Here is a 14601-nt window from a genome sequence, read left to right on the forward strand (position 1 = left end):
TTATGTAATTTCGAGGTTTAATTCGATACATATTTACAAGTTCAAAATCCAAATTGATACATCTACTAATTTGGAGTTTAAATTAATACACTTCAAAGTTCAAAAATTTTAAATGAATGGATACAATTATTAATTCACGATCTAAATTGAAATCGATAAAACTGCATAGTTAATTGATATTTAAATAAAGAGGGGGAAGGTGCCCCTCCAAATTGACAGGAAACAAATTCATGTGTACTATTTACATATGATATGTCTCTATCTCTCCACCATGCCATGATTGTGTGGTTCAGATCAGACACAAAGAAATAGAGAAAAATAAAAAAGAGATTTGTTTAAACAATTCAATTGGATCCCCTTGGGAATATCAACCATTAATCCCTAATCAATATAAGTAATGGCTTATGTTTCCCAGACTTGGGCTCTTATGCCAAAGCAAAAGAAACTGCCTCTAATAATATCTCTACCCTTTGATTAAAACATCACAGTTCTAAATTTCTCTCTCATTTCTGAACAGAAAGATGATTCCACCATATCTCAGTAGTGTTGCAGTTACAACCACAGGTCATACCTTTTATTTTAACTGCCATATGATTACTTGTGTATATATATATATATGCATTGTTGAGAAGACTTTAGTTGGGGTCTGCAATCTGCCTCATGTACTTTCTATTTTGCTTTTCAAAACACTGTGTGATGAGATAAAGGTGACAACAACAAAAACAAAAACAATAACAACAACCATTTCTCTTTTCTCCAAACAAAGAATCTATAACTGTAACTAAAATACAAGCACATATCAAAAGAGAGAGACAGAGATGCCAATATGTGATGGGACTTCCTGACCACTTCTTTCTTACTTGCTTGCTTCAAAGAATCAAATTATGTTCAAAGATTTAACAAAAAGATACAAACTTTGAATTCCTTGTCAATACCCAATTAAGGGATTTGCTTAATTGGTAATATGAATGGACAGAGAGAGAGAAAGAGAGTTGTGATTGTTTTTGTGGGGAAGATTATGGGTAATATGAGATGATTAGAAGAAGGGTATTGGAAGGAGACATTTTTCTATTATATCTATATCTCTTAAGTGTCAGTGTGAGAAAGGGAGCAAGATCACATGGGAATGCCAATCAGAAAGAGTTGCTAATGAGACAATAGCAGAGGATTTGGTGGAGCCCCATAAATGCTGGTGGCCTTTTCCTTGTAGGGTTCATGCCCATCAACCCCCCTCTTTCTTAAGATCTCAAAGACAAAATCAAAATCAATTCACTTTCCCATCAACAAAACCCACTTCTTCTTTTCTCTCTCTCTCTTTCAATTTTTCTTTTGTTTGTTTTATTAAAATGCAGGGTATGTATGCAGAAAACAATGACTACTTGGCTACTTTTTGAGATGCCAATTTTCATACTCTCTCTCTCTCACACACACACACACACTCTCACTCTCTCACCAATTTGTTCTCTTTTATACATATCACAACAGAAAAAAAAAAAAAAAAAAAAAAAAAAAAAAAAAAAAAAAAAAAAAAAAACTAACATTTATCTCGAGCAGTGAGATTGTTTTCTTTGTCCTGATATTAGACCATGACATCTTCCTTGAAATTTTAAGAATAAAATATTAGGCAAAAGAAAAGCGGGTTTGTGGGTTGGTTTTATTTTCTTCTGTTGAGAGAAAAAGCATCCAAATGAGGGAAAATTGAATTTTGATGAGGAATCATCAAATGGGCTACTTGGGTTTTGTGTGGAAAAAACTCCTCTGTTTCATTTGGTACTATACTACTTGAATCTCAGCTGGCTGTTAAAAATGGGACCTCTAGTATGGCCACTGCCGGACACTCTTTAAAAAGCCAAGGCCTTTTGTAGTTTTGTTTAGATGCTGTCTTCAGCAGGCAAAAACCATAAAAACAGAGTAAAAACAAATCCCAGGTAATAACAATATCCAACAGTAAAAGAATTTGAAAAATAAATGGTTGAATATGATAGATGTATCCCTGACATGGTTAAGCGAATTTACATTACCAAAAGTTTTCACTATATGAAGCCAAATATCTGTCGTGGACTGTGGTGGTTATGCAGTTGGTTTTGTATACCAAGTTGAATATACAAAGTGATTGAAAGGTTTAAAGTATAACCTTTCGAGCATTCGCCATCGCTTGGCATCGAGAAGACTCCGATCTCGATCTTAACCAGCCTGAAATGGAGAAATGTAGTGAGGAACCATGTAATGAAAACAGTGGCTCATCAGTCATCACAAATAATAACACCCTAAATAACATCGCTTGCAGTGTCAAATTGTGTTGAGATTACAAGCTCTCTCAACAAGATGTACTAGATAACAAGTCTATGCCATTAAAGGTTTTCTCAGAACTTAGCAGGTCCTCAATCTTTTTTCATGCTTAATTTTAGAGAACATGATTCTAATGAATCTGATGGCCAAAGCTATTAACATGATCAGTAATTCTATCAGTGAAAGAATGACTCTATAATGGCACAAGTGCCTCCCAACAGTTATACAGAGTTCTTAAAAGTAAGCGACAGGATGCAAAATTTTCTTATTATTTTCATATCTCAGTTTCCAAATGGAAGCAATGAACGTATCTATAACAACAACTTCATCAACTGATTCCAGAAATGAATCCATGAAGCATAAAATTCAACTAGACTAAGGAGCTTGAACAAAATCAATTGTTGGCTATGTTGTACATTGAGTTTATATCAGAAATGCCTACTGTAGAAACATAAGAGAAGGAATCACTATGAGAATAGAGCTGAAGAAAAATATATATGTAACAGAAGCAAAAGAATATATCTCCCAATCATTTAATTGGAATACTGGTATCTGCAGAAATTAAATATTTTAGCTGCATTAAATGTTCATCATTTGATATGTTAAGCGAAAGTCGAAGATTTGTGATCAATACTTCTTGATCCCAACTCAAAGGTCCTGATGCATGCAATGCCTCAATAGTGCAACGGTAGGCTTGTAACTCTAACCTATGGATTTCAGCTGCCAATTCTTCATTGGTAGGGAGACAATGTCCTTCGTATCCCGATTGATGAGGTGATCGATCATCACAGAAGTGACCAGCAATTTGATCAGTCACACCACCAGACACATCACAGGGCATCTCACTTGAGTTGTCACTGCTGATGCTGCAACTACCAACAGAGCAAATAATGCTATCTGCATCATTCAATTCTCGAACAGGACTAGCTGCTAGTTCCTTACCCTTGATATCCAATTCCAAATACCCACCCAGTCGGTGATTCAGCGATGCAGCCCTCTGTCTTTCACCCAGAGAATCTCTAGGATAAGAAACAGGATCAACCTGCAGTTTAGGTAACTCAGTTGGATTTGCAACAACCACCTTAACATATCTGCCCTCTTTCTCAATCAATCTAACTTTATGGTTAGCTCCATAAATTGCTCTAGACGAGCAATCAGTTGATCTCTTCAGAATTTTCACATTGTAGTTATCTTGAACATTTTGGTTCCTAATAGCAGAACAGTCATCTTTTTTCCACAGAGTTGTCCTTGAGTTTGTCTTCTGAACTTGAGAGGTTGAATCGTGACTGTGGTTCAAAATTAGATTGGCATGGAGCTCCCCTCCATTAAAATTTTTACTTCCCTGCATGCAAAAGATGTTGCTTCTTCAATTATAATTTTATAAACACATGAAAACTGCAAGAGAATATGACATGAAATCACCTTACTGTTTTACCCATTTTCCCTCAGCATTTTCAAGTGGTTAGCGTTTTGCTAGATGTACTTTATGCTATAATAATAATGAGGAACTGAATAAATTACTAAATGGCCCTATTTCTGTATAATAATGTTTACATAAAGCCAATTACAAGTGAGGTATAAAACTGAATGTTGCTGAAGACATTAGTGCATACTCAAATTCAACAATGACAGCATGACCACAAGTTCCCCATCACATCCCATTCTAGAAGAAAAAACCAATACAGTGGAACAAAAGTAGATAGACATTTACCTTTCCAACCATAACCCATGCAGTATCATCATCTTTCCATGATTGTCTAGCCCGAATATCGGTTTTCCTGACTTTAAACTCCTGAGAGGATCCAAGTAATCTGACAAGAATGTGCATTTTCCCCAAAACCTCAGAGACTGTGGCCAATTTCCATGAGTTGTTATCAAACACCTCTACAACATCACCCGGAGCCCAAGCCCCTGAAAGGTCTAAATGAGTGTGGCAGGGCATGATGACATTTTCAGACACCTGCTTCACCATAGCATGGTTGTCGACACCCTTAGACTTAACATGTCCAGCTATATAGTTGGGGCCATTGCTTCTTAATGCTTCCATAGAACATTGTGTTCCTAAAGGCACCTTCTTTTTGCTCAATATTTTCAACTTACTCCCTTTTTTGAATTTCATCATTGTGTAGCCCAAATTACTGCTTCAAAATCTGTTATTTGGGGTTACAGAAAACATGAGTTGAAGCAAAAATAGACACTATAATACTTGCAAAATTCGAGAGATGAAAGTTTATAATATCTGAAAAGTTGCATCCTCAAATGAATGGTTCAAATAAAACAAATTAATACAAACTTTAAGAATGATAAAATTGAACTCTTCCTCCAAGATTTTTAGTTTCTTTAAAAAAATCCATTCACTATGCAAAAAGTTAATGAAAAAGAGAACAGGAATAATAGATCAACACAATACGTATCAGGCTACGTCTAAAATATTCTCCATTGTAATGCACAACAAAAGAAAAAAAAAAAAGAAGAGAATGCCACAATTGCTCAACCGAACGTCAACATCATGAATAGTTTAGTCTTTTCAAGCCTTGATCTAATCGAAAACAACATCAACCACCTCCAATTCAATTTGTTTCATTCCTTTTCTTTTGTGGATTGCTTATACAAATGCCCTTATGTTGTCTCTAAAAAATAAAAAAATAAAAAATAAAGCAGTAGAATCACCACCACTGCTCATACAATCATTCTGCAAAAATAAATAAAAGCAAATAAAAAGAACATTTACAACCAAAAATATCATCTGGGATTGATCAGAAAATGTAATAAAAGAACACAAACTAATTTCAGTTACGTTGCTCCCTGGTAAGAGGGAAAGAGAAGAAAAAAGCAAATAAAATCTTGAAATGCAATTCAAACGATGTCTTAATAAACACAAAATCTTCATCAAAACAAGTTCATGGAAGTAATTGGTAAGGATAATAAATTTTTTTGTTCGCACCAAATTATCCAAACCCATAATTTTCCGTACGTTTTCCACTGTTTTCAGAGCAACCAAACACCAGGCAGACAAATTGAGAAATCCCCAAACAAGAAAGAGAGAGAGAGAGAGAGAGAGAAAACCCAGCAAACAAATGGAAATTAAAAGACAAAAACGCTTAAGAAAGCGAATGAAAATTGAGAGAAATAGTAAGAAAAGAGCATCAAGAATGAAGTAAGTGCTTGAAAATGCAAATATAGATAGAACCCAAATGAAGATCGGTTTGAAAGAAGCAAAAAGGAAAGAAATATGACTAACCCGTTTGAATTTGAGAGAGAAATTTGTAAACCCAGGATCGTCACAAGGCCATTTCTTATTCGTTTTCTTTATTTTGTTTGTGTATGTAAATGTGCTTTGTATTTTGTGTTAAGAAGAGTTTGTGTCGGTTCTTATATTGGATAATTAAGCGTGATTTGCTTTTAATCTTTAGGCCATACTAAGAACCCCCACAAAAAGAAATGCAATTTTTTATTTATTTATATTTATATATTTTAGAATCCTTTTTTTCTTCTTTTTAATTTTAAAAATAAAATTTAAAATAAAAACTTAATAAATAAACAAAGAATAATAGTATGGTTTTTATGCCAAATTGCCAACAAACAACCCAAGAATAGCTTCTTCAGTTCGGAATTACCTCTTACTCCTTCATCAAACCAATCACTATAAACTTTTGTTTTTTCTTTTCTTTTTAATTTGAAATTTTTCCCTTCGGTTTTTAATCATTTTTATTAATGAAGGTGGATTAAGTTTTTAAAAAATTTGAGACAAAAATACAAATTATATACAATATAACATGTGGGGGGGTGAAGAAATGGAAGCTTTTGAAAATTGTTGTATAATCAAAATCCATTAGGCAAATCATATACCAAACATTTAGGCAAATATTTAATAGTTTGGTGGATTTGATTTGGCCACCATTTCAATACCCCACTTCTAAAAATGATTAATATGTATATATTATATATAGTTCTATTGAAAAGAGTTTTTTTTAAAAAAAAAAAAAATTATTCTCTTTTTAGATTTTAGTTTTCACAATTGAAACCAAAGAAATAAGAAAACTACTTACCATATCAAGGAATTGTTATCATTTAGATGCTCATAACTTAGCATAAAATGATAGATTGGACTAATTCAAATTTTAAAGGTTTGTTCTCAAATTCTCCTTTAAGATATTAAGAAAAAAAAATTGTTACACTTCAATTGGAATTAACCATGGTTGAATTCTAATTTATGACACTACTTAAATAAACTTTTTTTATTTTTTTCTCTTTATAAATGAAAATATCATCTAATGATGTTGATCACACACTGCTATAAATATGCAAAATATTAATTTTGTTGCACTTTATTGCTTTCATTTACGATCTAATTTTTTTGGTTGAGATTATATGTCCTAATCACTATTTTAATATAATATTTGTGGGAAAGAAGGATCGAATCTATAGATGAAAAGTCAAGTCAATTATCGTCGAGTTAACTCACTTTATCGCTGATCTAAATTTACTTTAGTTGTGCCGTAATAAATTGAATTATGTTTAAGTTGACAATCACAAATAAACATATGTTTTATATAATAACTCAGTTGATAAAAAAATTTCTTAGAACGGTGTTCAATTAGTAAAGAAGTTTATATACCTTCGTTCAAATTGAAAATAAAGATTAATTAAAAAAATTTAATTGATTCACTTATTAAAGTAAAGCAACTATATTAACAAGGACCAGCATAATAGTAGATAAATTAGCATAAATTTTGTATGGCAAACGAAGAATGTAATAAAAAGCTTTCGACATTTTCCATTCACCAAAGAAAATTGAAAAAAAAATATCAAAAAATAGTTTTATTGACGCTAAAATATCGAAAGAAGCAACAACGTTTCCCAACATATTATCCATAGCATTGAAGATTAGAGGCTCTCTTGACTTTACTTATAATTTGTCAAGACTCAATATAAAAGATGATCGTATTCAAATATTTTAACCTATCTTCTCCCGATGTCATGTAACTTCTCTTGACAATACGTACTTGTCATCATGAAATTAAACTTTTTTTTCAATATGGCACAATTAACCATCACCGACCTTGTATGACATCAATGAAGTATATTTTTCTCTAAATAATTCTATTTCTTGTTTAGGAATGTTAGCATCTGTATGAAACTATTTTTCTAAGAGTGTAATTGAAATCTCCCAAGTCCAATTAGATGGTTAAAATAATAAGAAAAGAAGAGAAAACATTGTATTTGGTTGTGTAGAATACACCTCAAAATAGTTGCTTGTAAGAGAGTAAGAGATGATAAAAAAATTGGAATATTCTTAGACTTCAATCACAAGGCTTAACATATTGCCTCTTCAGAATGACTCTTCAATTTTCATTATCTTTGATCTCAAAAACTACAAACATAAACAAGAGAAAGCTTTTAGAGAAACAATATTATAGTTATAGTTACTAATTCTATATCTTCTTTTTCCCCTTTTTCTATATTCTCAGGATTTGTCTTTGTCTTTCTCTCAAAAGAATATGTCTATAATATACATACTGTATCAGTATGACAGTAAGTGTAGAACTTTTACTGTATAATTGCTTTATCTTATTCTCTTTTTACAATAAAGAATTTTGTCATAGATGCTTCAACAAAAAATCCAATAACTGTTTTCTAAACCTATGTAATGTGTGCGTTTAATGTTGGACATTGATAGAAGTCTATCAATTATGCTCTTATTATAGTCTATCACTAATAGACTTTAAGAATTGGATCTAAATTGATTTTGTTACATATGGTAGGTAAATTTATTTTCTTGTTTCATATGTACTAATGTTTTTGACATGAATGTCATAAATGCAATTACGTCGGTATTATAACTCACAGTTAGTTACTATTTGCAAATTCCTTATGTAATTAGTTTTTGATATAATAACCAACTTAGCACTCCAAATAACTCATTTATTGAGAATATTGGATCTTGTATAAAACCATTTTTAAAGCCTGATGTGGATTAGATTTTAAGAACAATGTGAATGAATGTGTGTATCAAAATAAAAATGACAAAAGGAAAGAAAAGGAAAAGGAAAAGGAAAAGGGAAGAAATTGAGTGAAGCAAGTGGTTGTGTGAGGTAGAGAGGTTGAGTAGGGTGAAAGGATTGGAGGTCTAATATAAAAAGGCAAAATGAGGGTTGTTGAGAGGAGAGGACAAAGTTTGGAGATTTAGCTTTAAAGCTTCAAATAACCTTAAGATACAAGTTATGTAATTTTCCTCTCCCTCCCCCTCTACCAATTCATAATTTATATTTAATCAACATTTTGTTTTTCTCTTTTCTAACAAATATTCTCCTAATTCTGTTATAATCGTCTCCATCAATTTCTTTTTCTCGTCTGTCCTTATGTCACATTATGTCTTTATTATCATGGTTAAATAATAGAATATCACTGTGAATAAAGGCTTAAAATGGTGAATCAAGTTGGACAAATCTTGTTTAGAAAATGATAGGAACGTTGAATAGTGATTCAACGTAACTTTCTTAGTCTTTAGAAAAGTTCTTAAAAGGTCGTTTCAAACAAGCTTGTGATTGCATGAAAACCATAAAATCCAACGCAGGTTCAAAGCTAGAAAATTGAAAAGCACATTTTTATTTCAATCCAACAGTTACTTCGCTTTCGCTGGGTGAAGAAAGCAGCATTGAGTTACATTATGGATCTATAATCAAAATTTACCTGGTTGAACAAACCCAGAGGATTAAAGCACAAAGAAACAAAGTAAGAGGGATTAAATGAACTGCATTTTCTCCTGGAGACTTAAATTGCGACCCCATTTCTTTCTTGGCGTCACTATTACTCTTAAACAAGGGCAAAACACCAGAAGCTTCATTCTTCAATGGTGGGGAGCTTATAGAATCTGGCAGCAAGTCAACCGAGAATTCATTAAAGCTCCGAGAAGTGCTTGAAGACCTATACATTCTGAATGAGAAGTACTGTTATGGAGTAAAAGAAAGGAGAAAGGAATGGCAGATCTTATACACAAAAAAATGGAATACTATAAAAGCCTGAAATTAAGGAGAATCAAGCTTTGCTTTTGCAGTAAAAAATGGTTTGGAAGAAGAGATTTCAAATCCCAAGAGTTGACAAACATGAATAATGCTAGTTGGGGTTGGGTACCTTCGTTAAAAAGCAGCTTAAGGAGCAACTAAAGGCAAAACCATGGGCTTTTTCATGTGAGGAAAATGTATATAAAATAAGAAATAACAGATTAGTTTAATCCAGTGCATGGAGAATGCTTACTCAAACGGATATTCCCTATAGATTGAGTATCTTGTTCATAGAATCAAAATAATTCAACAAGGATTTGAACAAAGCTTCAAGAAGCATCCTCAGAAACCAATTGAAGTTCCTGCATAGTATGTACAATACAATCAATCCAATTAAAGGAGTTTGATTGCAAAGAACCAATATAATCTGAAATCAATAATAGAGAAGGAAAAGAAAACCAGCTGTTAACGCCCTGTTATTGAACAGGCAAAATCCACGAGATAACCCGGTAGTGAAACCAACCTAGATGGAAACTAAGAACAAATTCTTACTTGAGAAACAAAATAATTAAATTCAAAATTACACTAATTTTCATCAAAGAATTGCATGGGCAACAGTTACCCTTCTATCTTTATGTTCCCCCATTAACAGGAACATCAATGCCTTGTGTATAAAAATGTTTTACACACCAAGAATGCAAATGATCAAGTCTTATTACAACAGCAAAGTACAGTACTAGTTATCCAAAAGTAGAAGTCTTGTCGGAGTCGTTAGAATCCGATCAGAGTCAAAATTCAAGTGCTGCTTTCTTTGTTTACTTCTCACCCTCTACGAAAAAAGCAGTCGGCAGCTTGCACACCTATAAATGGGAATCAGAACACAATTAGCAATAATAAGGAGAATAAATCACAATAATTTTTATTGATGCACTGAGTTTTGAGATCATACATGCTAGATAGTATAATAAGTAGTAATGATGATTATAGCTCAGCATGGTATTGAAAATTAAATCAATATATGAGCAAGAGAAATTTTCTTAGACCATCCATTCATATGATTAAAAAAATGAATAAGGAAATACCATTGAAACCCAATGTTCACAACTCCAAGCTTCCGCACATGGTCAACACCATTTTTTTAAGTACCAATTGTTTTAAGTTTGAACTAGAAAAAGTGAATCGTCTCATCTTGAAGTTTGGGGAAAATTAGTATCTTGATGTACTAGATGCTATAATTAACAATGGAAAAGAAATATAGTGAAATAGATAAGAAAACAAATGAACAAAAAAACCACCCACCAAATAGAATAGCATTGTTAAAACAAACTATCCCAAAGGAGTCTTCATTTCCTACTTGGATCTTAATTTAATTTGGTTATAACCTAAGGAGTCAGGACACTTTAGTTTGACTAGTGCATTTGTTTTCGACGCTTGTTGGACATGTATCAAATGCTTGTTAGTGCAATAAATGTGAAAAACATTAAATGTACAAAGTCAAAGTGCGTCTGACATTTGTTTGATATACATCAAACGCTTGTTGAGGATATTGCTAAATACATTTGAGAGCAAGATACATCAAACCTGCATAAATTAACTGACTTTGAATTTTCATCTGGTATAAAAACGATTGTCTTTGACATATCTTTATCCTAGATTTTTCTAGAAAATGAGATTGTGCATGTCAATGCTGGATCATATTCCTGTCTCATATTTGTTATTGTTCTTAGATTCTAACCTTCCAAATCATGAAAATGGAACCAGAAAATGCACAAAGAAATTAGATGGTCAAATGCTAGTCAAAGCATGGTTAATTGGACACGACACCACAAATAATTAACAGAAAAGCATGCAATAAATTATCAGGAAACACTGTTAGATGAAATGGAATCAGAAAATTGAACAGATCACATTGGTTTACGCTGATCCCTGAATTTTACCTCAGACACCACACAAGAAAAATGTCTGCACATACCTCTTCTACTACGTGTATGTATATTCTTCTGTGACTATTTCATCTTCACTCAATGTAAAACTTATTTGTGAATGGCTGTTGATGCAGCTTGCCAGAAGGTTGGTTGATTTCACAGCCAAACTCAACCTCCATTAGCCGATGATTTTCATTAGAGCGCTTCATAAAGAAGGAAACCTTCAATTCATCTCCTTCACTGACCCAAATGGGAGGATGCAAGAGGAAGACCTGCAAAATGAAGAAAACATAAAAACTGGAATAACAACATTTCTTGGTGCAAACCAAGAAGCAACCAATCAATGGTAGATAAATAAAGTACTGGTTTACAGAGAATTTGCCACAGGCAGCATAAATTATAAAAAGATGATGGACCAAGGGAAGGATTCAATGTTACATATTCGTTGATTTTTTATACAGACCTGTTGTCCCCAGTGTGTGCCATTACTAACGCTGGGAGCAGTTGTCAACTCAATCTCCAATTGAGCTGGATCCTCATTTCTTCCCTAGTAAACCCAAATTATAAAAATTATGCAACTAATGAACCAAAAGCAAAAACCTGGAGCGAGCCAAGATTATATGGTTCAAAAGAGAAATGGAAGCTCAACTTACTCGAAAATGGACATCGAACCATCCACCATATCCACAAAACCGTGTGTTCTCTGAGTTGATTGTTGACAAAAAGCTTGATTTGACTTCAAGAATCTCTTCAACGGTAGCAGTCAAACAATCAATGTCCTTTATAACAGCTGCTGTCCCGATAATTTGTTGTGGATGAAGGTTGTTCCACAGTGATGTCTACAAATATTAATAGAACAGTTTCCAACGTTGTTAAGGAGTTACAAAAGCAAATCCCAAATCTATCAAAGTAATTCAGGTAGATGGTAGAGGGATAGACCATTAACGTTCAAATAGGTTCATAGGAACAACTTGCCAACATACAAAGTAGCCACAATTCAAAATAATAGTTCTGCACCCAAGGAACTTGTCAATAATCACTAAAAGATAAGTTGCACATTCTCTTGGCATGTGAAAATGAACTAAGACAGACATACAGTTGAAAAAACAACGAGGATCTGTAAATAATACATTTGACCAACCTATTTAAGATTGCTCGTCCTCTAAATCTAGACAAGCTTGATTATGAAACATAGTTTAAAATCCACCAAGATATTTGTCTAGAAGAGAGTATGAATGCTATTAATTAGAAAACTGTAAGGAACTAAAAGAACTCCCAAATCTGAGACTAACCTGAAGATAGTATTTTCTTTGCTCTTCAGAGAATGGTTTTGTTAAAACAGACATGTCAACTCCATAATCCGTTTTGGTATCAGCAACAAAATTGTACCAATCATCCATTGCTCCTTCGTAATCATTCATTTTTTGATCTCCCAGTTTAGACCTAATTGGTGCCACCCACATGCGTGCATGACTAGGATACCTGGATAACCCAATCTTTGTTATAGATAGTTTGTACAACATGCAGACAGTTCCTTTAGCTCACAAAATTTCTTTTTTAATCACAAAAAATGCTCATCAATAGTACAAATCACTTGAAAGGTTTTCAATTCATGGAGCTGTGAGGACCAATAATTGTAATGGGGAAAACTGCATCATTTTTCAAAATTCCGTAAGGCATTCAAAACTATCAATAATATGAATATATGCATGCACCTACGTAATTTTACCATCAATTCATCTTAGTCAGGAATGTGCCACTATCTGGATCCATCATCAATGAGTTATAAACAATAAAGCCTTTTACCCCGTTTCATATAATCTTCGAGTAGATACCTTTTTTATTGTATGAACTGGGTGACATCAGAAAAACTGTACAAATTTTTCTAGTAACAAGATCGTCAAATAGTTTCAGAAAGCATCTATAGGTCTAAACTTGCCTACACACCACTACAAATATCTCCCACCAAAAACAACAGGGGAGAATCATTATCCATCTCTAACTGATTGGTAGATAAAGCAACAACTTTTCAAACCATTCCATGGTTTATAAATTCTACTATGCTGAGAATAATGCAAAACAAGATGATTAATTTACAACAAAAAGTAAATTCTTCCTTCAGGAACAAACAAAAAAAATGGCAAGACGAAAGAAAAGGAAGTTGAAGGGATACTTCCATCACTTACATCACCCCGCATGGCTTCAACCAGTGGTCACGTGCATAAATGACGGAGTCAAACATAGATTCCCGCAAGAGAAAATATCCCATCCACTCCGATATAATGACATCAACTGAAAATCATTAAAATCAAAGAATAAGCAAAGTTAGACACAAACCAAATTACCATACGCTTTGCTCAAAGATTAGTACACTTATAATAATAGCTTCAAACGCGCATTAGATAGTATAAAGTTTTATCCTTTGATTTTCAGTGTATCTACATTTTCGTTTTGTAGAAAAAGGGAGGAAAAGACCTTTCTCTGGAAGGACAACATCCTCCATAGATCCCTCAATTACATCAATTATGTGCTGAAGGTTGTTTGCCTTAATGAGTGCACGGGCATGTTCGGACATCCTAGTTGCTTCCACTGCATATACCTTTCTTGCACCCGCCTGTGCTGACCAAATAGCTAGAATCCCACTCCCGGTTCCCACATCTAATACAGTCTACTCCAAAAAAGAAAAGAAAAAAAAAAGGTAAAATCAATGGCTAAAATAAAGCTGAAACAGTTATGCTACTAAAGAACCGATTCTTTGTAAGTGACCCATTGTTGAAGCAGTAGAAATATGAAAAGAAAAAGACGAACCTTTCCTTCAAAGTGATGCTTGTTCTTAAAAATGGCATTAAAGTAAGCGTCCATGCGAACTCGGTCACAGAGCATCTCCTTCTGGTGATAGAGAAAGGCGTAAGTGCAGAAATACTGAGCAAAATCGACGCCCTTATCGACCTGCAGGGCACCATTGGTGGCGGCGCTCCGGTCCCCGAGGCCGTTTGAGGAGCTTCCCATAGTATGGCGTTAGCAAGCAGAAACCGAGGGAAAAGCCGAGGGCGAGAAACCAAAACGAAGAGGTTTCGAATTTAGGGCAGCGGACTACTAAGGATTTCTAGTCTTCTGTACTCGATTGTACTATATGTTTTCTCTTCTTTCCTAATGGAAATTTGACACGTAAGTAATAACTGACGTCATCTAAGTTTTTCACTTAACGTCCTAAGCCAAAGTAAAAATAATTGTCCACTTCCTTTCTCCGACTTAATTTCAAAGTAATTGGAATAAGTGACATTAACATATAGGATAGTAGGTAGAACTTTAATATTTGATGTATAACTTTAGATATACTTTTTTAAATACAAACACTGCCAAATATTTATACTTTATACCAT

At 33.4% G+C, this 14601-nt stretch overlaps 2 protein-coding genes across 6 annotated transcripts; both read right to left on the minus strand.

Annotated features, from left to right (window-relative positions):
• Positions 1-162: 162 nt before the first annotated feature.
• LOC101213700 (hypothetical protein) lies at positions 163-5683 on the minus strand. 5 transcript variants are annotated; one of them, XM_004149974.3, is made up of 5 exons: positions 5531-5683; positions 4001-4439; positions 2997-3631; positions 2135-2193; positions 163-689 (listed from the first exon to the last, which is right to left on the minus strand). In XM_004149974.3, the coding sequence occupies exons 2-5, from the start codon at positions 4409-4411 to the stop codon at positions 682-684; spliced, it is 1113 nt and encodes a 370-aa protein (XP_004150022.1). In that variant the 5' UTR covers positions 4412-4439; positions 5531-5683; the 3' UTR covers positions 163-681. The 5 variants fall into 5 exon arrangements, with proteins under 5 accessions (XP_004150022.1, XP_011656205.1, XP_011656195.1 ...); XM_011657903.2 differs by lacking the exon at positions 163-689 and having other exon boundaries at positions 1884-2193; XM_011657893.2 differs by lacking the exons at positions 163-689; positions 2135-2193 and having other exon boundaries at positions 2540-3631.
• Positions 5684-9735: 4052 nt separating this feature from the next.
• LOC101210794 (protein arginine N-methyltransferase PRMT10) lies at positions 9736-14312 on the minus strand. Its single transcript, XM_004149962.3, has 8 exons — positions 14027-14312; positions 13694-13886; positions 13405-13510; positions 12511-12700; positions 11872-12057; positions 11682-11765; positions 11266-11490; positions 9736-10153 (listed from the first exon to the last, which is right to left on the minus strand). Exons 1-7 carry the CDS (start codon positions 14225-14227, stop codon positions 11311-11313), a joined length of 1140 nt encoding a protein of 379 aa, XP_004150010.1. The 5' UTR covers positions 14228-14312; the 3' UTR covers positions 9736-10153; positions 11266-11310.
• Positions 14313-14601: the final 289 nt, after the last annotated feature.

Source organism: Cucumis sativus, chromosome 1 (assembly GCF_000004075.3).
Source record: "Cucumis sativus cultivar 9930 chromosome 1, Cucumber_9930_V3, whole genome shotgun sequence".
Classification (NCBI taxonomy): Eukaryota; Viridiplantae; Streptophyta; class Magnoliopsida; order Cucurbitales; family Cucurbitaceae; genus Cucumis; species Cucumis sativus.